This window comes from Falco cherrug, chromosome 2 (assembly GCF_023634085.1).
Source record: "Falco cherrug isolate bFalChe1 chromosome 2, bFalChe1.pri, whole genome shotgun sequence".
Taxonomy (NCBI): Eukaryota; Metazoa; Chordata; class Aves; order Falconiformes; family Falconidae; genus Falco; species Falco cherrug.
Window position 1 is genome coordinate 54,979,411 of NC_073698.1, and position 27,305 is coordinate 55,006,715.

The 27,305-nt window shown below is 37.5% G+C and overlaps 1 protein-coding gene across 1 annotated transcript in view; it reads left to right on the forward strand.

The window, feature by feature from the left end:
• Positions 1-27,305, forward strand: part of GPC6 (glypican 6) — a 773,218-nt gene that overhangs the window by 209,221 nt on the left and 536,692 nt on the right. The window contains exon 2 of the mRNA XM_055702939.1: positions 22,960-23,118. Within this exon, the coding sequence (XP_055558914.1) occupies positions 22,960-23,118 (159 nt within the window). The remainder of the gene's footprint in view (positions 1-22,959; positions 23,119-27,305) is intronic.

Consider the following 27,305-nt stretch of genomic DNA (forward strand, 5'->3'; position numbering starts at 1 on the left):
ATAGGAAATGCCATATAGCAAAGACTATTAAATATGCAGGTCCCAGAGACTCTTTCTGGGATGAGAGAAATAGTCTGTTCCCCAAGGTGATAACCAGTGCCACCTGACATATGTAGTAAAAGGTGTAAAATCCCAGTTTGTTATATTGTCTAAAGTACTTCTTTTCCTCACCCAACGGAGAATTAGTTTTATTATTTATTTGGCACAGACACATATAGGTGTCTTTTTTCTTCTGCTGCTGTTTTTGTATCTCTCAACTTTTTTTTTTTTTAAAGTATTTTATCATATATTGCATTTCATAATTGTTTTATAACTATAATAATCAGAAACAACACTGCTACCTACATGATACCTTTGGCTAACGTGGCTAACATGGATGCTATGTTATTTCTTGGCAGGCAGCAGAGAAGGAGTATTTAGAAGGTAACTGATAGCTATATAAAAATAGTTTCAGAATGTGTATATTTTTTTAATTTTAAAATATTGTTGCAGGAACCTTGATATTTCACAAAATTTTTGAAAACAAGTCCTCTAGATATTCAGAAGTCAATTATACAATTAGTCATAAATTTTCAAAACATTCCATCAAAAAAAATTTCCTCCAGCATTTTGCAGAAAGTGGCTATGAAGATCTATCATCAATATTCAAATCAAAGTCCTAATCTGTAACACCAGGGATCTGTTGGTTTATGTTAGGACAGGACAAATCTGTAGATAAGAATATTCAATTTTCATTAAAGTACTGAGTACACTGCTCTGCACTGATCTAGCATATAGAAGTCTTATTTATGTATGGCAATACAGTTTTATTTATGTATTTAGATAATATTGACAATGACACGTACTAACAAGCTGTGAGTTAAAATTTTGACATATCATCATGCATACTATTTTAAGCCAGAGCTTAGGAAAAAAACTTTACATGGGGCTTCCTTTCCTCTGTATAATACTGTGAGCACACATTTATAAGTTAAAAGTTTTTACATAAAGGAAGATGAAGTTGTTAATCTTAAAAAATAAATAAGACATGTCATGGGGCAAATGATGACCATGTACCTAGAAATTTCAAAATATAAAAAGTTTCAAATTCTTCTTGACAGTTGCTTTAAGTTAGATTGTAAATTTAAATATTCATGTTGGATCCAGTGTCAAAGTACAATTGACTTTAACAGAAGCAATCTTGGCTTCACATTTGTAAAGGAAATGTTAATTAGAATAAATTAAACAATATAAGTAAGAGATTGCCTTTGGAGTCACTGTGAAACCAGGGGATGGAATATGTTCAGAAGATAAAGAGAATTGCTGCAACTTTCAGACAAAGACAAAATTGTAATTTGTAGGTCCAGTTTTAATAGGTTACTTTAAAAAACAGCTGTGGCAGATGATAGTACTGCTCTCCTATAGATGCATGGTAAGAAGTAGTTTTTGGTTTGTTTTTTTTTTACCTTCATGCAATCTGAATTGTTAAGGGTTAGATTAATATTGAAAACTGTAAAAAGTATTTTGAACCGTACATTCTTTATGAGTGATTACACAACATATTTAAAAAGGATGGTGTCAATGGGCATTAACTATTCCACAATTTGGCACTATCTGTAACTTAGTATTGTAGTTATTATTGCAGATACATAGTGTGGTAGACTCCAGTTTCTGATCTGAGAGTATTGTGGTACATCTCTCAAACAGTAGTATTGTAGTCTGTAATTAAACATATGTATTAGAGCAGTGAATGAAGGTCCAGTATACCATCATAGCTTTTCCTTCTGCTTCCTAATAAGGGGTAAACCAGATACAGCTACATATGTAGACATACTACAGAATAAATGGATGAAGTACTGTTTAATACTGATTTTAACTGTCTTTAACTTATTTAACTAGCTTAACTAACTTAACAAAATAAAAAATATTATTTATAATATATAGATTAAATTATTTATAGTGAAGTTTATAGCAGATGTGTGAAGGTAAAATATTCTTGATTTTTTTAATGTCTATCTATAGTTTCACACAAGTCTCCAGAAGACTTGTTTACATTTCCATTGGATTAGCTCACAGTAACTGGCATCTGCCTTAAAATTATTTCTTTGGGAGGAATGATTTTTTAGCATTTTTCCCATATGTTTAATTTCCTTTCAGCGTTTTCATTTATACAATATATTCTATATTGTCAAAACAGAGAGTACCTCCTTCAGGACCAAAATATAAACATGTCAGTAGAGTGCTATTTGTTGCCACAAATGTATTTGCTTTATGGTGTTGTCTCCTTTCTTTTTTATCATTTACTGAATAAATGAATAAATAGATCTTTGGCCTTCACTGTTTCTTTCTGTCCTCTCAGATGGTGAGCCAGCTATGCACCACTGTGCCTAGGAAGTATCAACAGTTTACCATTGACAGAACTTTCTGTTCTGAGAATATCCAGGTTTGCATTTAAACAGTTACGAACTGAAAGAAGAGCATATGTAGGTTTCTCCCAACTGCCAATTCTTTACAATGCAAATTTGTATTGCAAATTTACTCACATTGAATTTTGACATTGGTAATGCTGTATTCTTACAATGCAAATATAAATAATACATGAATCTCCTAATTTCTGAAAAAGAACAACATCTCAGAAAACAAATTTTCTTAGTTCTGTGTAACTCTAACTGCAAGTCTCTGCTTTTCTACTAAGCTTTATATCAAGATTAACACATTTAAATTGCAGGGAGAAACAATTCAAAAGAAAAATGTTTCCTAACTTTGAGATTTGTTATGGAACTGGTTGTCAAAATGACAACACAAATGTATTTTATTTCTGTAGTCACTGAGACAAAATTTAGTGGTTAGTCAGTAACTGATGATCTAGCAGGATTCCCAAACCAGGAAGAGAATGTTAAGGATGCTTTAGGAGCTTCCTAAACTGTAGGGGGTTCACAAAAGTATTTGTGGAGTCATACTTCGGGAGATGTTCTTGCTCTTCTTGTAACTAGCAGAGGTTGCATCTGTTTGAATATATGTTGAGAGTATTCATAGAGAAAAACTATAATCAAGCATGTTCCGAGTTGCAAAGGCTCCCAAACCATAGTGAAATTAATTCATATCCTTCTACAGTGTGTATGTTCAAGCTGGGAAGTATATGTTTCTTTTGAAATGTGTTTAAAGTGAATTAGAATGGGTACTCACCCATTAGCTTCCTTGTTGATGTTTTGCATTCTTTAATTGGAATTTCAATATTTTTAGAAGTATTTTTTTCCTACCATTCCTTCCTTCCTGCTTATTTATCTAACTCCTCCTGCCAATAAAGGAATTTGCAGTAAATATGCAGTAAATAACCTTTATTATAAAGCATTTCGGTGTCTGAAGGAAATTATATTGAAAAATTTTGTAAGTTTTTTATTTACAAAGAAAAGATCATTGAAATACTAATTTTGTATACTCTGAAGTGGAAGTACCATAGACCTTTTAAATTTATTTGAAAATTAAGTTTTGATCAGTATTAGCCTGTATTTTCTTGCATTTCTGTCCTTGACATAAATGCTTTGATATGAAACTTTGGACTTTGCTCTTGCAGAGGTGTAAGCTCTCACAGGTGTAAGTTTACAGTTTTAAACCCTGATTCCAAAAAATTACTAATCTTTTGTCTATACTCCTGTGAGAATTATCTGTCCAATAAATTGAATTTATACAGAACTTCTACTGTGTAGTAAATGTAATACTTTATGTAGATAATACGTGAAAAATTCTTTCCAAGTACTATGCCTTCTTTTTTTTGTTTTCAAGGACAGTGAGATAACACACACAAAAAAAATCAACATCAAAAGAAGTTTCTGAATATTTATGAGAGATGCAACATGGGGAGAGGTGAACTCAGTAGGCTATAACTTTCATAAATAGCTCAATTTAGTCAGATGTAAAAAAGTTGAAAAATAATTGAAAATGATCAGATCTTCCTGTTATTTAAATGTATTACTTAGACTGAATTAAAGACTGATCCTGAGCGAATATACAAACTGTTGGCTGTTTTCTGAAAGAAAAAGGGCAACAGAGAGCACTAGGAGACAGAAAGGCAGCTTTTCCAAAGTGTCGTAAAAAGAAAAATGCATACAGAAAATAGTTGTGCAGAAGATATTTCATAAAGTTATAGATCTTGAAAACCAGTAAGAGAAAAAGATTTTCAGTCTGGTGAATCATGCCAGTCATTATATCTGCAGTCTGTTCTACAGGATTGAATTGAACAGAAGATAGAGACCAGAAAACTCTATTTTCTTTCTGTTTGTATTAAATATTACTCAGTAAAAAAGTCAGTGTACTGAGAAGAAAAATATCTTTTTATTTTCTCTTATCAATACTTGATGAAATTGAAAAGCATCTTGATTTATTTTGTCAGTGCAGCATCCTAGGTGAATTTGTCCCCTGAAGGCATCTACAACAACATAATACACTCAGCATGTAAATCTTTGCATCTTGATAGGACACTATCCTTACCATGGGTTTACAATGAAAACTCTTGTCTTCATTTTAATTTCTTAGAGGCATAAGATTGTGATAATGGAAAAACATTTTTAGCTTGCAGCTGTATTAAAGTGTATTATTTTAAAATACTGTATGATGAACTGCAGTGGTTTTGCCCACAGCTTTTGCAAAGCCCCGGTTGCCTTAGCTGTAGTTTAGCGTCTGAGTTGTTTGGGTGGGTTTTTTTCAAGTTGATGTCTGAAACTGAGCTTTGATTTGTATTTTTCAAGGTTCAGCCTGCTGTCCTTAGCTAATTTATAATTTTAAAAGATTGATTTTCCTTGAACCTAGCCCATGTAGTAGACTACAGTGAGACCAAAGAGTCAATTCTGAAGACTGAAGGCATATATATGTAGGACCATATAAATAAGGAAGACTGTATATATGAAGACCTTCTATGTATCATATATCTGAAGTTGTTTGGTTTTATTACTGTGGTGCACTGACAAATAGCAATATAGTTGTAAGTACAACTTTAAGGCAGAAACATCAGTCAGTAAAGTAAAAAGATCTGAATGAAATTGTTTAAACAAATTCCAGAAATCTGGAATGCTACAGGTTCTATCTAGAAAAATAGCACCGCATTTCATACTTTTCAGTGTTGCAAAAAAAGGCTAAAATTCATATGACGAGTTATCTGCTAGCTCTTCTTAAATGATTTCACTCTACTTTTTCACACTCCATATGCTTGATTTGTCACCCATACGCAGTTATATGAGCTCCTTGCTGTTATCCTCTTTTGGATGGGTTTTGCCATGGAAAAATATGCTAATCAACATAACCTCCTCAATGTTACTGTGGAAACAAGGGTTCTGTGAAAAAAATATCAAGGTATTGCACTCACAGCAAAGCTATATGACATGGGGCAAAATCTTGAAAGCAGAACAGAAATACCCGTGGCAGCGTGTGTGTTGTGGAGTGGACCTTTGGGAAGGATGGCTGCTACTTCCCAGAGATCAGCAACTGTAACACTTCCTGTAGATCCAAACCATTCAGTCTGACATTGGATCTTGCTTGCTTAGGAACCGTGTCTGAATTAGGAAAATGTCGAAGACCTGGAGATGACTTCTGCTTGCAAGCCTGGTCTAACCAGAAAATTGCTAAGAAAAGGGGCTACAAATCATACAAAGTATTCGGCATAGTCAAGCTCATACCCACATTACCTCTTCTGGAGAAGAAGCTTCCTACCTGATCCCACACTTCATATTCCTTACCCTTGATTCTGCTGTGGTCCCATAATAGGGTAATGCTGTGCCATTATTACTGCATTTATTCAGGTGGCATTATTGGTGCATTTATTCAGTTCAAAGTACCTGAAATAATGTGAGGTTTTGTTCTGCCTAAAGAATCAGTGTGCTTTGCGTTTATATTCTACTTTAGTTGAAAGCTTATGAAAATTAAAATAACAATGACATGGTTCTTTCTGGACAAATGTTACATTATTTATACCCTCCATTATTAATGTTCTTTGCCCATCTCTCTCTCTCTGTTTCCCTTTCTTTCAGTCCCGCTCTCCCTCTCATATTTCATAAGCATTAGGCCTTTGTTTGAGAATTTAATTACACTGTCTAAAATCAAACTGAGACTGTCTAAGGGTTGTGGTCCAATCCTGGGTCACAGTTGAGCCTCATAGTTATGCAAACTTATGCATTGAGTAAGCGGCTAAGTAAGGAAAATATGACAACTTTGAATTTATTTTTTTTTTAGGTTTGTGGGTTCATTCAGACTCAGAAAAGGGCAACTTAGGCAGATCAAAACTGAAGATAATATTAGCTCACCTCCATGAAACTAAATAGGTGAACTTTGTTCCGTTCTGAGCAGCAAAATTAAAGTGCAGAAATGATAAAATAACTGACACCATTTCAGTTTGATCATTTTGTACTTTGAATGTGTCTTGTCAAACAAGTCTTAGATGGTGTCTTGACTCTGAACGATGCATCAAATTAGCATTAAATCACTGCTTGCTGGTTCTCTTTTCAAAGTCTATACTCACACATCTGCAGCTTCATATGAAGTATGCGGTTGGCTTTTAAAAATGCAGGGAGCTCAGTTCATATCTTTACTCTAGAATTCATTCCGGAAGGAGACAGTTTGGCTAAAGCTTTGAATCTCTTTTTGTAATTACTTATTTCATCTTCATAGCGATAGTAAACTGCAAATCAACTCTGGAATTATTACTGTGGGACCTTATATGATTCTGTCACTAGCACATGAGCCTAAGTGTTGTTATTCTTATATGATTACCAATTTTTTTAATATTTTAACATAATTCTATATTAGTAGTAATAGTAATAGTAATAATAGTTATTGCACAGTATTTCCAGTTTCTTGCACAGTATTTCCAATTTCTTGCACCGGCAGCTTGCCTTAAGTAACACTTGAAAAAAGAGGACAGTAAAGGTGCTTAATTTGATGTTCTTTTAGATATCTTAGATATCAATACATTAAGGCTGTCTCAGTCGATTTTATCACCAGGTTATGTGTGAGCAGTCATTTATACATGTGACCACTCATTTATAGGTTATAATAAGAAAAGGCTGAAGTAAGGACTTTGATAATGTGATAACTATTTATTAATCATGCTAGTAAATTGTATCCCATATAAAACTTTACCTAAAAGCCAGTAGGTTTGATTCATTTTAGATCATGTTCGGCCAAACCTAAGGAGAACAGAGTCTCAGATTCTCACGTGGAGCTCATGGTCATCCCCAGAGCTTCCTGTATTTTAGACAGCTATAAAAAAGGGGGATCAATACTTTAATAATCAATAAATGTTCAATAATAATTCAATTAGAAATTTAAACTCCAGAGATCGATTAAAGTTATGTACTCCAGCAGCTTGTGCTGCTTTTTTATTTCTGGCAGTATTGTGGATGAATAATTTCAGGTGTGCAAATCCCATAGAGCTTAGTGGAACTTTTAGGTGCAAAAACAGTTGAAGAATTATTATTATCATCATCATCATTATTTCAGAGTTTATTTTGAATGTTGTGGGTAGCTTTCCATATTTTACGAAGCAATGTTATCCTGAGATAGTTACTTTATGAGTTGTCATATAATAGTGGATTATTAAATGACAGGAAGCAGTAGCCTAGATGGCTGGTTTATGACTTGTTTTTAATAGTTTTTATCTAAAGTATTAGAACTTTGTCATGAGACTATGCAGTATTAATTTTGGATGATAACTAGTTTAAGATACAATTTTAGCTTTAGCAACTTTGTAACCATATTAAACTTACTCAACCATGCTATGCTGTTTTTAAAAAGCATGCTGTCCCAGTGGAAGGGGATTGAGAGCATTCCTGAAGTGATGTTAAAAGAACACAAGTAGTAATCTGATTCTCCCTTTAGGACATTAATCTTGTAACAGAAGTATCAGCTAAACTTGGCATTGATAATTCAATCACTCAGGAAGCAAATTTGCATTTGGCAGAAAATGGTTGGAAACACCTGCAACAAGTGCTAAAAACTGCTGTTGTGCTGAATGGATGTAGAAAATAGCCATAAAGTATCAGAGAATAGTCATTAAACCCAGTACTCATTAAGCAATCTGTGAACTCCACCAAATCAATTACAATGCTTTGAAGTCACCTTGAAATATTTATTTTCTTAGAAAACAGTATGTGAGGAAAAACTTTAACAAAATGCTTTTGTATTTTATACTTAATTAACATGTGTGAGATTTGCTTGCCTTTTTTACACATAGCTTTCGATGAAGTTAATAGCAACTGCACTATATTGTTCCTCATTATAAACCTATAAATCTCTTTCAAAACCATAAAATGCTGGGAGACCTATTAACTAATAGTACATTGTATTTATTAGGATCATGAATCCCTAATTTGTAATTTAGAAAAGTGCCAACTCAGTGAAAAGGTTATTTACTGGCAGATGTGTATGTTTTGTATATGTCTTTTTCATAAACCATTCTGATTTGTTTTGTTGATGACTGCGTCTTAGCTTTCACAGAACATGATTTGTTGCATTCTCTCATATACCCACTAAAAGCAGACCAATCTTGATATTTTTCATCACAGAAGCAGCCAAACCACTCTATTTTTTCTGAGACTGGCTTTCAACAGTTTCACAAGAAAGTATATTTTTTCATGCCATGCATTTCATTATATATGTGGTTTTGTGCAAATGTTCATAGAATCATAGAATCATTGAGGTTGAAAAAGACTCTTTAAGATCATCAAGTCCAACTGTTAACTGAGGACTGCCAAGTCCACCACTAAACCGTTTCCCTGAGCACCACATTTACATTGTTTAAACCTCTACCCTAGAGCAAAGTTCCATCTCCTGATATGTCCTTATTGCCCATAAATCAAACCAGGAAAGAGAGATGACACAGGCCGACATTCAAGAAATGTGACACAGTTGTGCAGTAACTTAAAGGCATATAGAAATAGAAGGGCTGTTCCTGTGACAGTCAGCAGAGACCTTCCTTTAGGTACTTTAAATACTTTACCAGATAACGTAGCCTTCTTTTTTCTCTTCACACACACACCCCCCCTCTACCCCCACCCCCACCCGCTGGCCACTCTGTAATTACAGACATCACCTTCACTTGCCAAGGAGACAAATACTCTGGAAAGACTGGAAAAGACAATTTAATGTTGTTTACATGTATAGTTTACTAGATGTATTGCTTAATTGAAGCTTGTCAGTCATCTTTTATAACTGTATTTGCTGATGTGCAAGGAAAACAAAATATATATGATTGCCTTTCGACAATCTATAAAAACACTAATAAGGAGGAGCATAATGTGAGTTTTGTTAGAACATTTTCTATTAGAAATAATTGTAATGACAGTAAAAGTCAATACTGTTGATTGAAAATATCAACATTACTAGAATTTAGCAATTACTAGTAACTTGTATTTAAAGAATAAAATCAGGGCTATTGCCTAGCACTATTTTTTCCTCTTTTCAAGTTTTTTGCCAAGGTGACAAAAGAAGAATATTCCAGGCAAAAGATTTTAGGCATGCATTTGTCCAGCACAGTACCAGGAAATACTGTAATATATTTACTACTGCTGCTGTTGGGCCCAGAGTTGAACTATATAATTCATCCAGAAAAAAAAACCAACCCAAAATATTACTCTTTCCTAAATATAAATGATTCATATTAGAATTATGTGCATGTTGGCCTGGCTCTTACTTTACAAATTTATTCTTGCTGTTTGCAGAGATTTCTATAGGTGACCATAGTCATTCCCTGTTATGGATGTAAATGACAACCACTTCAGCTCAGAAATCACTTCTGCTTTGGCACAGGGACAGCAGCACACCGCACAGTCCCCCCTTGGTAGTGAAGGGCCACAGGGCTCCCAAGGACTGCCTTGCAGGAGGAGAGGGAGGGCAAGAAAGCAAGGCAAATTCAACCTGTTTAACCCAAGGCACCTAGGGAAGGCAACAGGCATTTCCACAGGGAATGAGAAATCCTTAGATGTAGACCTTTAGAGATAATAGTAAGACCTGGAAGCATTACAGCTGCATCAGCAGTGCAGATGTGTACATTTTTATGAGTTTTACAGTTGAGTTTTTACAGTTTCTGAGGTGAAGTTTGTACAGACATGGCAGAGATTTCTTTAAATTTTCACTTGTCATTAATTTGATCCATCTTACTGTGGCTCCATCCATGCAGCAGAGGCCAGGGAATGTCTGAGTCATTTCTGAGAGAAGCAACCAAGAGGTACATGCATTCAAGGCCTCTGAATTTAGACAGATGCCTTAGGGTCTTCCTCATACTAAAGAGAATAAGCACAAACAATTATGACATACTCTTTGCCTGCTTTCTTCCCAGCTCCATCTGCTACAGATCTGCAGTTTCCCCCTCGACAAGCATTCTCTTTGGATGATATCTATCCATATTATGTCAGCTGAAGTGCACAGAGTAAATAGTACTAAAATGTGCCTTGTCTCCTTTATAGGAAATAGCCCATTTAGCCATAATGAAGAAAAAATATCAAGCTTCAAAGAAAATACAATGCCTATCAGACCCAGCATATCATGTTCTTTCAAGAAATAAATAAACAAACAAACAAACAAATAAATAAGTAAATAAAAGCTTGGTTGTTGTTTCAGGGTTTTTTTCCAAAGTCTGGGCTGCAACGTAACCACAAGTTAACCAGAGGTCACTTGTTTAAGCAGCCAGTCAAAAGCTGTGATTGTACTGGACAAATGTGCCAAAAAAACATGTTAACAAGGTAACAGTAATTCTCTGAGGCACTGATAGAACCTCTCTAGCTTATTACAGTGCTATATTGAAATGCTTTGATTAAGTCTATAAAAGTGCACAGAAGCCTTTGATTTTTGCATTCAAAAATGTCCATTCAAGAATACAGTTACATAAGAGAAGACTTCAGACATAGATAGGGATTTCCTTTCAAGCTGATCTTTAATCATAAAAGGTCAAACCTTTAACATTAAAAAACCTGAAAGGCAAGAAACTCTGGTACATTCTGTTATTGATTTTGAAGACCCTGACCCTTGCCAACTATCACAGGCCATAGAGGGCACTGTCAAAAGTACAGTAATAAAAAGAGCTAAAAAACTTGTTCAGTCTTTTTTGCAATACAAAAAAGAAAAAAAAAGGAAAAAACCACACACAAACAAAAACCTCACTGTGTAGGTGTCATGGCTAACACCAGCTGGCCACTGGTGAGATGGGGAGGAGAATCAGAAAAAGGTAGAATCCATGGGTTGAGATAAGAATGGTTTAATAATGTAAATAATGTTAATAATAATAATATAGTAATGAAAAGGGAAATAACAAAAAAGAGAGAGAGAGGGGAATAAAGCTCAAGACAAAACAAATGATGCACAACACAATTGCTTACTGCCTGCTGACCGATGCCCAGCCAGTCCCAGAGCAGCAATTGAACCCTTCTGGCCAACTCCCCCCAGTTGCTATATTGAGTGTGACATTCTATGGTACGGAATATCCCTTTGGCTAGCTCAGGCCAGCTGTCCTGGCTCTGCCTCCTCCCGGCTTCTTGTGCACCTGCTCACTGGCAGAGCATGGGAAACTGGTAAGTCCCCAATTTAAAGTAAGCACTACTTAACAGCAACTAAAAACATCAGTGTGTAATCAATGTTATTCTCATACTAAGTGCAAGACCACAGCACTGTACCAGCTACAGAAGAAAATTAACTCTATCCCATCTGAAACTGGAACAGTAGGACTAGCAATAGATTCAGATCTCAGGCACTCTTGTGAATAGTGGAAATCTGCAATTGTTGCAGCTAAGCTACTATCCTTTTCTCTAAAAAGCTTTCCTTTTCCTTTTGGCAGCAATTACTGCGGCTGGTTGATATTATGGAAGCATAGTTTCTGTTAATTAGAGTAAGCTAAAAGTTTTCAGAGCAAACAGTGTTCTGTTAGAAAATATTGACTTAAAGAAATATCATGATACTGTAAGCAGTTTTTTTCTGTTGGGCTGCAAGACTGCCTACATTCCCAAGCTTGCAGCATCAGCAGTGCAGGGCACACCTGCCCTGTATCCTCCATCAAGCCAGGAGACCTCTTAAAGTAAAGGACAATGTCATGCCTGCTCTGCCAGGCTCTCTGAATCCAGAGTCCTTTGACCTCTGAAGGACCCTCCTCTAAGTGATTGTTAGAATCATAGAATCGTTTAGGTTGGAAAAGACCCTTAAGATCATTTAGTCCAATCATTAAGCTGGCACTGCCAAGTAGAGACAGAAACCCACCTCAGTACAAGCTCCTTTCAGGTAGTTGCAGAGAGCAGTAAGGTCCCCCCCTCAGCCTCCTCTTCTCCAGGGTAAACAACCCCAGTTCCCTCAGCCGCTTCTCACAGGACTTGTGCCCCAGACCCTTCACCAGCTCCGTTGCCCTTCTCTGGACACGCTCCAGCACCTCAGTGTCCCTCTTGCAGTGAGGGGCCCAAACCTGAACACAGGATTCGAGGTGCGGCCCCACCAGTGCTGAGTGCAGGGGGGCAATCACTGCCCTGGCCCTGCTGGCCACACTGTTTCTGACACAAGCCAGGATGCTGCTGGCCTTCTTGGCCACCTGGGCACACTGCTGGCTCATGTTCAGCCGGCTGTTGACCAGCACCCCCAGGTCTTTTTCCACCAGGCAGCTTTCCAGCTGCTCTTCCCCAAGTCTGTAGTGCTGCGTGGGGCTGGTGTGACCCAAGCACAGGACCGGGCCTCAGCCCATTGATCCAGCCTGTCCAGATCTCTCTGCAGAGCCTTTCTACCCTCAAGCAGATCAACGGTCCCTCCTGTCAGGATCTTTGTTTGAAAAAGGGCTAAAAAATTAGCTCAGGCACTGGACCTAGTATCATTAGGTCCCACCCTAGCTCTTTTTGACTGACTCTTTTTACTTTGCTCCTCTGACCGCATGGATCAGTTGCTGGCCCTTTTTTGTCTACAGTTAATAGCTGTAGTCTTCAGATGTGCATGGAAGTGTTCAGAAACCTGACAATGTTACCTGAACCAGAAGCTGAGAGGATATCTATCTCCTGTCATAGAAAACATGGAAACTTCAGATGTTTTCAAAACTGGCAAGCTCTGAGAAAGCCTTGGGACTGTAACAGGAAAGAAACCACATAGTCCAGATGCAGGAAGACTTCAGGACTTCCCAAATTCTGCTGAAGAGTGACAGCACTGCTGTCTGAACCACCTTCAGTCCAAAGACCTCCAGGCTTCCAGGGGCACGTACCAGCTGCCTTCATTTTCAGAGGGATGCCCATGAGTCCAGCTTGCCTGAATGATGGGAGGACCTGGGCACCCCAGCCCAGGCTCTAGGAGATTTGACAGCTGGCTCCTGAAACTGAGAATCTGATAGCAGCAACGATCAAAGGATTTCAGGAATCTTAGTCCACATTGCTGAACATGGAGATTCCTAGGGAAATACCATTTATTGAAAACGTTTCAGAATTTCCTGCTTAATCGTCCAAAGTTTGACTATCCATGGTGTTAATAACAGAATGTCTAGTCTCATGCTATAGTTGACAATATCCACAGAGAAGCTTTAGAGGCATTTTGATAATTAGCAGCCTTGTAATTCAGAATATTTTTATTCATACTTTAATGCATGGAGTTTTTTTTCAGTTCAGTGAAGTTATATTTGTCATGTAAGTGAATCAAGACAATCTGAAAATAGTCAACGGAAAAAAAATCTTGCGTAAGAGAACTTTCCACTAGCACATTCTCAGTGGAAATCTGTACCCGTACTTTTCCCTCCTGTGTCAGATGCTGTCCCCTGCCACTGAAGGAGAGTCATTTCAGCTGTATGAATTCTGGTAAGAACGGGTAGAAAAAGGTCTGTGTTCCTTAACCACAAAAGATTTTCTGTGGTAAGTCACAGAACATTATCTTGTGCACCTTTAGAAAAGAACTAAATACTTATTTCTGTAGTTCTGAGGCCCTCTCACCTGAAGAAGATGCCCCTGGCAATGAGCAACTTGCAGAATAAAGGCACCCCGTACTGTGGTATCTTCTCCCACTTGACCCATCAGGAGGAGCAGCTGGGGAAGTTCTTCCCCTAATACCTGGGAGTCAGCACTCTCTGAGTCACTGCAGAACATGTTCAACTGCAGAATAGGTAGAAGAGTACAAAGCAATAATCTTCTGGTTACTACACATGATAGATAACTAGGACTAATGAGCTATGAGGCTAAGCAAGAGTATGCTTGCCGTCAATAATAAGACACCTGATAATTCTCAGGTGGCCCTGCAGTCATCAGGTCAGGAATGGTCTGATCTTCCTTGTTGCTTGGTTGCCACCCTTCAATTCATCATTTTTCTTTTAATGGGATTTTACATCTTCCCATGGCAGTAGTTTTCCTCTTGAATACTTAAACTCCCACAATCCTGTCTGTGGTTTTGCTTCCAGTACCTTACTTGACTTTCACATGGACTTTCTCACACTGTGACAGCAATTGGATCTGTAAAACCGAGCCAAGAACATGCAAGCATGCACCAAACTTGGCTCACAGACCACAGAGCTCCTGCACATGCATAAAAGGATATTATTTTTTGCATGTTTAGAACTCTCTTGCATTGTGTGATTTCTCTGTGCATTTCAATTGTGGCTATATTCTTAGCATGCTTCTCTGGGAAAAAAAAGGGGTTTTTCCCCCCCTGTAAAGTCAAAGACACACAAACTTGGAGAAAGTGCTTTGCTTTTTACCTTATGACTTGTGTCACAGTGAGGTTAATACTTAGGAGCTGGTAGAGGCATTTTGCTCTTTACAGTGGTTGGTAGCAAATAGAACTGGAAGGACAAATGCCAGCATTCCTGGCCCTGAAATTTCATGAGTAGACCTTGGATCAGTACAATAACATGAATCTCAGTTCTTTATAAATTGTAGCCTCCATTTTTGTACTGTCTTTTCCTATAAGCAAGTGAGAAAGAGATTAGGATGAGGAGTATCTCAATAAAAAGCTTATGGCAAAAGCACCAAAATCTTACCACTGACATACCTATTACAGTCTCTGACTTAAGACCAACACAACATATATTGTGTTTGTGAAGCGTTTCTATGAGTGGCATTGCAGGAAAGCATGTCATTATCAATCAGAAGACAGGATTCATCTGTTTAACGGTACCATGAAAAGGTTTCTTTGGACTGACTGAAGCCATATGAATAAAAGAAGAGCACTGTGATTAAGGACTTTTAAACGGTTGTTGCTTAGTGTAGTATTTTAGGAAGATGGATTTTATACATGAAAACACAGTGATCAACAAGGGATGTGCATGGCTTTAAAATATACTTGACAGTGCAGTCAAATGACATGACTGTAGCTCATGCAGCTTTAACTTTTCCTGCATGTATATTAGTAATGCTGTAACTATCTTAAGGACTTATTTTGTCAGCACAGCACACTCTGTAAGCCTCAGGCAACTAACTCCACTCTGTCCTACTATGATTGTGTTTCTGTGATTACATGAATTAAGTGGTGTAAATCTGTCTCTCATACATCATGTGCTGCAATCACATCTTTGGATTTCAGTTTTATGTCACAAATGTTGATTAAAATCTTTATAAATGCCGGAATGTGTACAACCTCATCCTGTTATCTTAATAATAAAATTGTTCTGAGAACAGCTGAAATATGGAACCTGCTTGCACCGTGTTTTACGGGCATGGTAAAGCCATGTGCTGCTTGTATTCTGCTTCTCGCTATAGTGCTATATAAAACATTTCTGCTATTACAGTAGGGGACATAATAAACAGCAAAAATCATCTGGGGGGAAAGGAAAAGTTTGCTGCTGTTCCCAGGTGGAAACATGTTTTGAAATCAGAAAATTGCAGCCATGTAGCCAGTAAATGATGAAACTATGCAGCGCTGAATCACAGCCTTACCGTTTGCTTTCCACAAGGCACTGAGCAGAACACCACTAATACACACCCCAAGAGGTAACTAAAGATTCTTCTCACAAACTGTGCTATCAAAAACCAATTGTCTGACTCTGTATGCTTGGAAAATAAAATGAACCAGAGTGTTGGAGTAGTGGTATTGTTTCTAGTAGTTTAGTTAGGAAGACTCTAGGGGCTTCAGCACTTTCTTTAGCATCTGTATAGTCTTAGTCTGAACAGGTTTGCCTTGGCCTCTGCTTCTGTAACTTATTACTGAGGGCTTCCCAAGGACAACAGGGTCAGGGCTTCTTGTAAATGAATGTTCCCCATGGGACTGGTAATGAAGAGACTGTTAACTAATTATCAGTCTGTTTGGAAGGCATTCATTTTTTAATTGACCTCAAAGCACTCAAGGAACAAAAGGAACCTGAGCAAAGATGATTTGGGTCCAAGGCAAACAAATGAGTCGTTTTCTTTCATGGGGTAATGACATGGGTCTATTGGAGTCTGCTAGACATAAAAGTTTTTAAAGTTCAATATTTTGTTGATTAAAATTAGGAGAGTTCTGTCAGACAACATGATCTGTATGTTAGACAGCTTTCCCTCCCTTCCTTCAGCTGTCATTTTCTGTGCAAACATTGCTCCCATCATAACTTGTCAGGCCAATATTACAATGGAATTAATTTAAAACATAATCTGTTTCCTTTTAGTTTGAGTAGGAAAGTTCAATTCTGTGACTTGAATGTCAGGTGCAATTTTACAGAGGCTGCTTGCAGGGCTGTTATACCCCACAGAGAAGATAATTACAAAGTCAGAAGGAGCCTTAGGACTTTTTGGTTAGGGAACAAGTTTTGTCCAACAAAATGATATTTTAATTTTCACTATTTGAATATTGGCTGAAATGATGGAAGTCGTGTTTCTAATTTAGTTTTAACTGCTAAATAAGTTAATGCAGAAAACATGATACTGCCGTTTGGGTTGGGTTTGGTTTTTTTTTTTCAGATTAAAGATAGTTGTGAGTCAAATTCTTCTACAGCACTGTTTTTCCTTTGCATATATGAGTGACAGAATGCTGTGAGTGTATTGGAGGAGAATAGTTATCTATTATAGAAAATTAATAAGGTGATCATGAAGAGTTCTCCCATGCTCCTGATTTCATGAGTAGAGCACTTAAATTGAAAACTTTGAAAAGCAGGTGCTCAGAAATGTCATCGCCAATATCCAAATCTCAAAAGAGTGGGCAGGGGTTAAAGCTGAATAAAGTTTTTGTTTTAACTCTATTCATCATACTTTTAAAATAAATATTTTTTAAAATACAGAAAATGAGGTGGAAAATGATAATTTAGAAACAAAACTTCAGCTGTTACAGTCCTTTATAATTCTGAGAGGTAGGAAGCTCTGAAGTGCCTAATCGCAGAACCGCGGACTAGCCCCGGTCGGAAGGGATGCTGACAGATCTTCTGGTCCAAGGTGCTGTGGAAAAGGGAGCCGAGATGGGACTAACTAGCACCCTTTCCAATCATGTCTTGAAAACCTCCAGCAGTGGGGACTCCACCACATCCCTGGGGAAATTGTTCCAGTGATTGATTGTTCTCACTGTGAAAAAATTGATTTCTTATGCCAAAATGAAATCTCTCCTGGTGCAGCTTCTACCTGTTGCCCTTTGTCTTCCTCCATGTAACTCTTTGTGAATTGAGATTCTCTGTCCTCTTTGTAGCTGCCCTTTAAGTGCTGGATTACTATGATGAGGTCCTGACTGAACCTTCTCTTTTCCATGGAGAAAAGACCTAATTCCTTCAGTCCTTCTTCAAGGTCAGGCTCTCCACCCCTTTGATCATCCTCATGGCCCTCCTTTAGACCCTCTCCAGTCTGTCCACATCTTCCTTGAATTGTGGGGACCAGAACAGGACACAGAACTCCAGGGGCAGCCTGACAAGCACTGAGTAAAGCAGGATGATCATATCTCTATCTTTGCTAGTAACAGCCTTGCAGATGCAGCCCAGCATCTGATTTGCTTTGCTGCTGCTGTGGTGCACTGCTGACTCATGTTCAGCTTGTTGCCCACCAGGAGCCTGGGTCCTTTTCAGCAAGGCCGTTCCCTGGCCATGCAGATCCCAGCCTGTACTGGGCTCTGTGGACATTCTGTTCCAGGTGTAGGACTTTGCATTTGTCTTTGTTGAACTTCATACTGTTAAGAAATTACACTGCTTTCTCCACAAATGGCTGAATATGGACAGGTCTGAAGCAGGTATTTCTAATTTTAAAGAACATGATTAATGAAAGCCATATCAAATTAATTTAATCTGCAGGATGAAGGATGCAGAGCTATCTTCTCTCCCTTTAGGCTCTGTCGATGCATACAGGGTGACCAATTTTGAAAGCACACCTTGGATTTACTCCTTTTATTTATCAATATTTATTCTTTGCTGGATTTATGAAGCAGTGTATGTTTCTGTTCTCACCAGTCATACAGTTAGTCCTATCATTCTATCAACAGAACAGTACCATTTTTTTAATTTATGGATAGGATAGAAACTGTAAAATACTGACTGCCTCAGAAAGAATTGTTTCTGAAATTGTTAAATTTGCAACATGACCCATGAAAAATTCTGACTATTGTAAAATATTTTACATGATCATACTTCCAGTTCTAACAATGTAACCAATGCTTGCATCAGATATTGAGGAAATCTGGCAATGAAATTTTTAAGGGTAATGTTGTATTCCATGGGGTTTACTGCTCCTTCAGATTGTACCCTCTGCAAGGAGTTACCACACTCGAATCAGTTCTGGCGTTTTGATACACAGCAGAAGCATTTATTCAGCTTGAGAGTTGTACGTTGCAATTTTTAAAAGACTCTTGTGAGGTTTGTAGCATGTTATGGGGACACCAAACTGCAATATATCTGAATATGAAACAAGTGCTTTATAAATTGTTTTATCACACTTCAAAGCAACATGCTAGCAGGATTGCCAAATTCAACTGCAAAACTTGCCAATTTGGATCATGTGAAGGCAGGTGTGAGATTACAGCTGTAATAAAACTGAAATTGAATACTGGTAGCTGAATTTGTAGTAGGCAATTGATTTGATTTATATAACATAAGCCACATGAGGAGAGATATGTAGGTCAGCATCTTCAGTTAGAAATAGTGGTTAGGAGAGTTGTGGTGGGTAGCTGGGAACTGCTGAGTTAATACTAGTCTGGCAAAATGCTGGTGCAGCCCAACTACATTCTGTCAGACTTGTCTGGGGGGACACCATTTGCAACAAGGAAAAACTAGTCAGTTATATCCAAACCACTTGTGCCATAAAAATCTTTGCTAAAATTAGTATAAGAACACAGACCATATGGAATTCCCCAGGGCAAAAAAGGGTACATTAGCTGTAAGCACATTTTCAGCCTGCAAAATATTTAAGGTGTATAAATACACAAATCAGTGATTAAGCTCCTTTTAGAGTAACAGTACAATGTATTACAAAATGCAAATGGTGAAGGATCCTACAGGAGGCACAATCAAATATAGCCTGCAGAGTTATGTCCAATCCAAGCAGTCTCTTATATCACAGATTTGCACAAAAGAAGCGAAAAAATCCAAAATAAAGCACACACACACCTTAATTAAAACAAACAAACAAACAAACAAACAAACAAACAAAATTTTGTTTTGAGAAAATCGTGTCTGCTTGGTTTTGTCCAAGGAGCTGGAGGTTTAATAAAAACAAACACAAAATTGTAATTACAGCTTTTAAAAAGGAAACTAAGAGTAAACATATAGAAATGACTGTTGGTCAGAAAATCTCCAGTCACCATTCCCAGGAAAGGGCTAAAGTTTTTGTCCAAGTTGTGAGTCTTTGCAGACTGCAGTCAGTCATCATCAGTACAAACATGCTAGGGCTTATAAGCTGCAATTTCTGAAGACTTCGACTTTGCAAAGCATACTGCAACCTCCTAGGCCTACAAACACTCCATTGGTGTGGAGCAATGGAAAATGCTTTTGCTTTATCTATAATCTGACCTGATTATAGATATATACTATATAGATATATACTATAGATTATAAACCTGACTGAGCCTTCGGTGCAGGAAAGAGGAGGAAAAAATATCTTGAAGCAAAGTATGAAGAGTAGAACAATATTTGTATTTTTATTTATTTCTAACAAAATGCAGGAAGTATATGGCAGGGGAGGAGAGAAAAACTAGAAGCATTGTTCTAAAAAAGCTGATTATAGTTTAGCAAAGTTGTGATGAAGGCTGGTGATTAGTATAGATGATTTAGGAAGATACATTGTTAGGAGAAGAAAACAATGGGGTAGCGCAGAAGTTATGAGCATTTCTGATGAATGTGGGTTTCATATTTCAGCAGTCAAGAACCACATGGCTGAGTGAGGATCCAGTGAACTAAAAAGAAGAAACTTAAAGAAAATCCATGTGTAAAAAATAAGTGCAGTGGAAATCTGAATTAGTTTGTAGCAACCAAGGTGGGAAGTCATTTTTGTAGCAAAGAGAAAGTAAGACTGTAAATAAATAAGCAAAAGAAAAATTAATATTGCTACAAAAATGACTGCTATACTGAGTTCAATATGCTTTAATTTGTCATAATACTGAGCATAACATAATGTCTTAAAAATCTAGACCCATGGCTGTTACTCACTAAGCACAGTGCTTTGATGATTAGCATTAGTTGAGTTGATAGTCTGACAATTATGAAAAACAAACAGAACCAGATAGAAAAGAAAAACAAAAACTTGAAAATAAGAAATAAAACTGAATTTTATAAAAATTCTTGACTTCAGCAGCACTAGAGGACATTATCAGTATGGAAAATATAAACCAGGGGTCCTCAAACTTTTTAACCAGGGGCATGGCTCGCAGATGAAGTGGCAGGCAGTCATCTGCAGCTGCTTGGTTTCCCCCCCAACCCCCGGTGGGGGGGGGGAGGGGGGGGCGGGGGTGTTCTGTAAATACCGGGGGCCGGATTGAGGATCCTGGGGGGCTGTAGTTTGAGGACCCCTGGTATAAACTACCACTGTGGCTTGAACTGGAATAGTAGATCTGCCCAGTGCTTTCCAATGAGCAAAAACGTCTGGGTTTATTGAGGAAGGGGGATATAGACATTATGGATTGGGTAGGGTTTTTTTTATTTAATCATTAAATTAGAAGCACTACTTCTAATGACACAATATTTCAGCTTTCCTTGCCTTTCTGACATCTAATATAAACTCAGAACGTTACTGTTACTAATATAATTCTTACTGTGTCTTCTTATGGTACTTCTGCAGTCACATGTTACCTGTTGAATAGCTTCACTTTAACGTGAGAGGTAGAGGGTGAGGCAACCGTTGTTTTGCCGCTGTCATTTATGTTCAACGGCAGCTGGCTCACCAGTCCCTGTATGTGTGGCTTATGCCTTAGATGCCCAATTTGAGAATGGAGAAGAATTAATTTATTGTGTTGGGAGGGTGTAGTAGACATAGCAAACAATCCTTACAATATTTTGATGGTCATGGGATATCTCTTTTTCCAGGTTTATAACAGTGCTTTATATCACGGTGCTTTTGGACATGACTGGGACTTGTATGTGGTACTGCCGGACAGTAACTGATAGTAATGAAATTATTCTTCCTGAAGGAGTGTAGCTGTGAGCTTTTAAAAAGTCTTGAGACTGCTAGAAGGAATCTCAGGGCATTATAGTTCATATATTATGAACTCTTGCAGGAAAAAAAAAGATTAAGCTGGGGGTGATGGGTCAGGGTTGAGGAATGACTGAATTTCAAATTAAAAAGATTTCACTCAAAAACTGAAACAAAAATTGGAATAAGGTGAAGGCAAACTCACTCAAGACAATGTTTATTCTAAACATGTGCAAACCTCTTTTTGATGCTGTCTTTAAAATGATGCAGCAGCTAAATGTATTATACACCGGGGAAGCATAAACCTTAGGGCCTGATTCTCGTCACTACATAATAGGAATGGTGAAAAGTAGCCTTAAAGTAGGTATAAATTGCATTTAAATCTTCTTTACGGCTCAGCAGTGGTAGAAAGGAGGCTCGATATAAATGAGAATCAGGTCCTCAGTATTTATTTAACCCTTGGGCTTTGTATATCATTTTATTTGCACCTTTAAGAGATTTGCAGAGGGATTTTTAATCAGGATTTGGTGTACAGAAAGCTAAATGTTTTCATTGCCTTACAAGTAACTTTAATCATAGAGGCAGATCATTCTTGCTGTTTCTCAAGAGGGAATGGTAGAATTTCCTGCCTTTGTACAAACTGAGCTAAATGTTTCTGACACCCATAGTATGGTGTCAATTGGAAATTCACATTTCATGTAATAACAGACCATTTTAATTTCATGAGCTAAAGAATTGGTTTCCACTTGCAAATTGTACCAAAGAAAGCAATATCGTCAGAAGAACTGGCACAGTGCTTCAAGAGATAAATCTATTGAATTAAATAAGAGGCTTTCATTACCTTTTACATTGCATTTCCGTATAACATAAGCATTAATTAAACTCTTCATTGCTTTCTCCTATTCAGCAGAGCACTTGCTCAGTCTAACAAGAAATGCTGCCCAAGAAAATGTGTGGCACCCAAATACAGTCATTAAAATACACTTACTCAAGCAGAATGGAAGGAGGGGTAGAAGAGGAGAATGTTTCGGTGTGTTTGGGCAAGTGGGACCTATATACAGAAATACATAATTCCTGTTGTTCAGGTTTTGACAGCAAGACAGCTCTGATGACTTGTAACAGGTCATCTTGCTAGGTATTTCTCTAGGCATTTTGAATACAAACAGAAAGCAAGCAATTATCTTTGAATTTTTAAGTATACATTTGTTTACGCAGAAGGCTTCTTCAGCGTGAGGAATCGCTTTTGGCATGAGACAGTTCTACCTTTTGAAGTCAAAACAGCTCTGGGAAGAGTGTCTTCCCTCTTGCCTGAGGAATGCCCAGCTATTGCAAAGCTGTTGATACAGATGCAAAGTGTTCCAAATCAAGCAGTCAAACCTTAAAGAACCCTTGGATAGCCCACCTTCCTTAACTGAAGAGACATGCTGTGTTTTTGGTTCTGACACATTTCTATCAATATTAAATATTACTAATCCATTTTTTCTTGTGATTCCAGGGGAACATCTGAGAATCTGCCCTCAGGAATATACATGTTGCACCTCAGAAATGGAGGACAAGTTAAGCCAACAGAGCAAACTGGAGTTTGAAAACTTAGTGGAGGAGACAAGTCACTTTGTACGCACCACTTTTGTATCCCGGCACAAGAAGTTTGATGGTAGGCTGAATATAATTTACGTATTTTCAAGGTTATGGGATTTAAAAGTCAGTTATCCATAATAGATTCTAATGTTCTTTTCTTTACAATTAGATACCACATTTGAAGTTCCCATTTTTGCTAAGATAAGGGTTAACTTACAGCTGGTATGCTTATCAGCCTTGTGAGTATTGCCTTTGATTACAATGACATCAAGAATCAAACTGTTAAGTGCCTGCAGGCTTTTCTAATGTTGAAAAAAGAGATTAGATATTCATAGAGAGGTTTATAATTTTTGTGTGCTAGTTTAAAATGCAAAATTTAGGTTTGCAATTATGTTCCCTGTTGCAAGATGAACTGTGGTTCTCCCATGATTTTTGTTATTGCAAGACAGTTCTTTTGTAGTCTGCCTTTTTGTAGCCTTAAGGCTGTAGCTTTTTCCTGCATGATTTTCTTGTGATGTAAAGAGACTCCTAGAGGGCTTCTGGCTTCCAAACACTAAGGGCTCAGTTGCATTTGACAGGGATTTTCATGCAAACCACTTAAGCAGTATCGAACACATCTTTTATAGCTAGAAAGAATTAACAAGAACAGTTTGGAGGGTTTATTTGTTTCTAATCAGTACTCCAATCTCTTCTGGTCCTCAACCTTTGTAAGATCAAAGGTTCAGTGTTGCAATTTGCTAAACTCATCTCTTTAATAATCAACATTAAGCAGTTTTTATGGTTGTGTCTGTATTTACAAATCACACTGTATTGAGCTTTTCTCATAAATTTCTCATAATTGCAGATTATCAAAGAGTAAAAGAGCTTCAGAATATTCAGTCATGGCTTTATCTAAATATGAAATCTGTATTTGTGTTCAAAGTGCCCCCCTGAGCATTTCTGCATATGTGTAAGTTGGAAAGGGTCTGGCACTAAGCAGCATTTCAAAGAGGATTGCAAAGCTGCATCTTTGCATGCAGGTAGAAAGGTGCAGTAAAGCTGGTGTAACCCAGGTAATAGGGCATGGGCACACATGTAGGAGGGTGGTAGAAAGGTTATCCCTGAAGTTGGAAGCTTCAGAACTCTGAAGTTGCATTCATAAAAAAGTGAAGATGTCTCTTAACTCTTTGGCGTAATTCTGTGTCATTTTTTTTATCCAAATAATGGGTTTTTTCATTTTATGGTATTGATTCTCAGTGAAATTATGACACAGAAAGCAAGATGAATTATAAAAGGAGGAAACAGGAAATGTGTAATATAAGGATGAGCTGGAGAAAAGTCCTCAGCAGGAGATCAGATGCTAATATAATTCAGAAAGTATCCTTAGTCCTTTGAAAGACTGTGGTGTGGGTGACTGTGCAGTGCTCTGCATTGTGATGGCTTCCCTTTTGAATGTGAAGCTGGAGCTGTTTTGTAGTGGATTTTCAAAATTTTACTTGGCTTCAGAGGACCTAAAAAAAATCCAGAAGTTGAGTGCATTGTTACAATATGAGTAGGCCAGCAGAACAGACATTTCAAACCATCTATGGCACATACAGGGCTTTTCTCTTTTTCTAGAGGGAAGCCAGGGTGATTGCTGGTGTTCAGTGAGCAGTGCAGTTTACTGAAAGCGCTGGGCTCATTGAGCACAAAGCTGAGATGGCACCTTACTAAGTCTTTGGCAACTTGAGGCCTTTTTATACTGCAGTGAACTTAAGCACGTTATGGCTTTTTCAATAACCTGAAATTCTGTATCTTAATACTGACAATAAAGTATATAGCTGGAAGTTACTTACATGTTGTAAATATCATGTTTTGGGATTCTTATGGATCTGCTCTGTAGAAAATTGGATTAAAGAACTAAATGCTTTCTTCTGGTTTATCATTAATGTTCTAAAGAGAATTTGCAATGTGAAATCTTACCAAAGAGCATTTGAACTTTGTGTAGACCTTCAGTATTTTAATGCTACTTTAAAACTATTTAGAAGTTGTTCACTTATATTGAAAAACTTCTTAGTCTTTCTATAAGGGCAAATACATTAATGGAAAAATATATTAATCTAATAAGCTGTCTTTTGGTATAAAATGAGCTAGATTTGTTGCAGTTCAAAATGGGATGATGCTTTTTGGTATAAAGCAAATATTGGATTGTTAGATCACGTCAGTTGTTGTAATGCTTCAAGAATCTTTTTTTCTTTGTTTCAATTTGGTGCTTTGATTGTACAAGGGAGTTCTGGGACATGATTCTGCCATTTGATGCTAGTACACCACAAATAACAAAATAAATATAGCCAATTGTGAGATTTTTATGGAAGTTTTGTACAGGACCTGTGTTTATCAAGAGCAGCATCTCTAAGCAATAACAGAATATTTGAACATTTAAGTAATGTTGAGATAGAGAGTATATTATCATTGTTGCCATGGGGAGTTAATTTAAGCTAGTGTTGCTTCCATCCTATTTGCTCATGTAGACGTTTGTATAATTTTGCACACTCTTGAAAGGGACATGAAAGATCTTATAGATTTTTGCAATTTGATTTCTGCTGTACCATGCACGTCTTAGGGTAATACTAACCTTTGCAACATAGACATATTCTAGAGGTATGTGAATCCTTTCTTGAATTATGATCTGACCTTCATATGCCTTGCCTTTCTCATCTTATTTGCCTTCTTCCCACAACCATACACATAAGCATAGATGGAATGCTTTTATGATTTCTGTTTTGATAGGTAACTTGAGGTCTGTTTTCCTTTTCAGGATTTTGCCCCAGATTCCTATTCATGATTTTATCTACAAAGAATCTCAATCTGCTGTAACTTAAACACTGTCTCTTTAGCCTCTGGTAAGACACACATTCCTACACAGAGTCGCGGAATCAGAGCATGGCTGTGATGTGAAGGCTCCTCTGGAGATGGCCTAGTCAAGCCCCCCTGCTCAAAGCAGGGTCAGCTGCCACAGGCTACCCAGGACCATGTGCAGCTGCATTTTTAATATCTCCATGGATGGAGACTCCACAGCTTCTTTGGGTAACCTGTGCCAATGTTTGGTCATGCTCACAGAAAGTCTTTTCTTGTGTTTAGATGGAATTTCCTGGTTTTTGAATTTGTGGTCATTGCTTCTTGTCCTGTCACTCAGCTCTGTTGTAAAGAGCCTGGCTCCATCTTCTTTAGTTCCCCCACCAGACACCTATATACATTGATGAGATCCACCTGCTCCTTCTCCATGCCGAGCCGAGTCCCAGCCCCGTCAGCCTGTGCACATAGGAACAATGATCCAGTCCTTTCATCATCTTACTGCCCTTTGCTGGACTTGCACCAGTATGTCCATATCTCTCGTTTAGTGCATACTGGGAAGCGCAGACTTTGTGGCCTTGCTAGTGCTGAGCTGAGAGGAAGGTTCACCTCCTTCAGCCTGCTGGCAGTGTTCCTACATCATTTCTATGTCAGTTTTGTATTTCATTTTACCTGAAGTGCAGTACTTTCCAAATATCTGCAAGCACTAATTACTGTAATAACTATAAGCAGGAGAAGCTAAATATGAAATTCATAATAGAGGACTTGAGAAATTATTAAGCGTTTTGGAACTGGCTATGATCAGAAGAAATTATGCCTTTCTTTTAACTGGCAATCAGTTCTTGCATCCTGAAGCTCTGTACAATCTTATTCATTCCTTTGTCTTCCACATTTCTAAGGTGCTGTCACTGTGTTGGGACTTTTAACTGCTCCATTCTTCTAGATTAATTTTTTCAGAAGTGTTTCTCATAGTATGTGAGGTTCAAAGATGTCTCAGAGCCAAAGGTCTGACAAAAGTATTTTTCACTTCGTTTTCATATTCTAGAAAATTGGTGTGAATTAGCATGAGTCACTACACAGCATACCAGCTGCCATTGTTTCTTGGCTGAGCCTTATGTGCAGATATTTACATCTGTATTGCCCACATCTTTTTATTTGCTATTGCATTGCCATACTCTATGGTAATTTTCCAAAAAAACCAGTATCTGCAGTTTCACTAATGGGTGCATAAGGATCCAGATAATCTTCTCCTGATAATCTTGCCTGAGAAGGCAAGCCTCAAAATGAGAAAAATTCCTTTGAAACAGTAGGTCCTCAGTGTTTCTAGCAAAGAACGCAATACCTGTTTCAGCAATGGGACTCACAAACCTTTCCAAAAACTAGGAAAAGGAACAAAAAACCTTTCCAGCAGACAGGAAACACAGAAGAAGCGAAGAGTTCCAGCAGATGTGG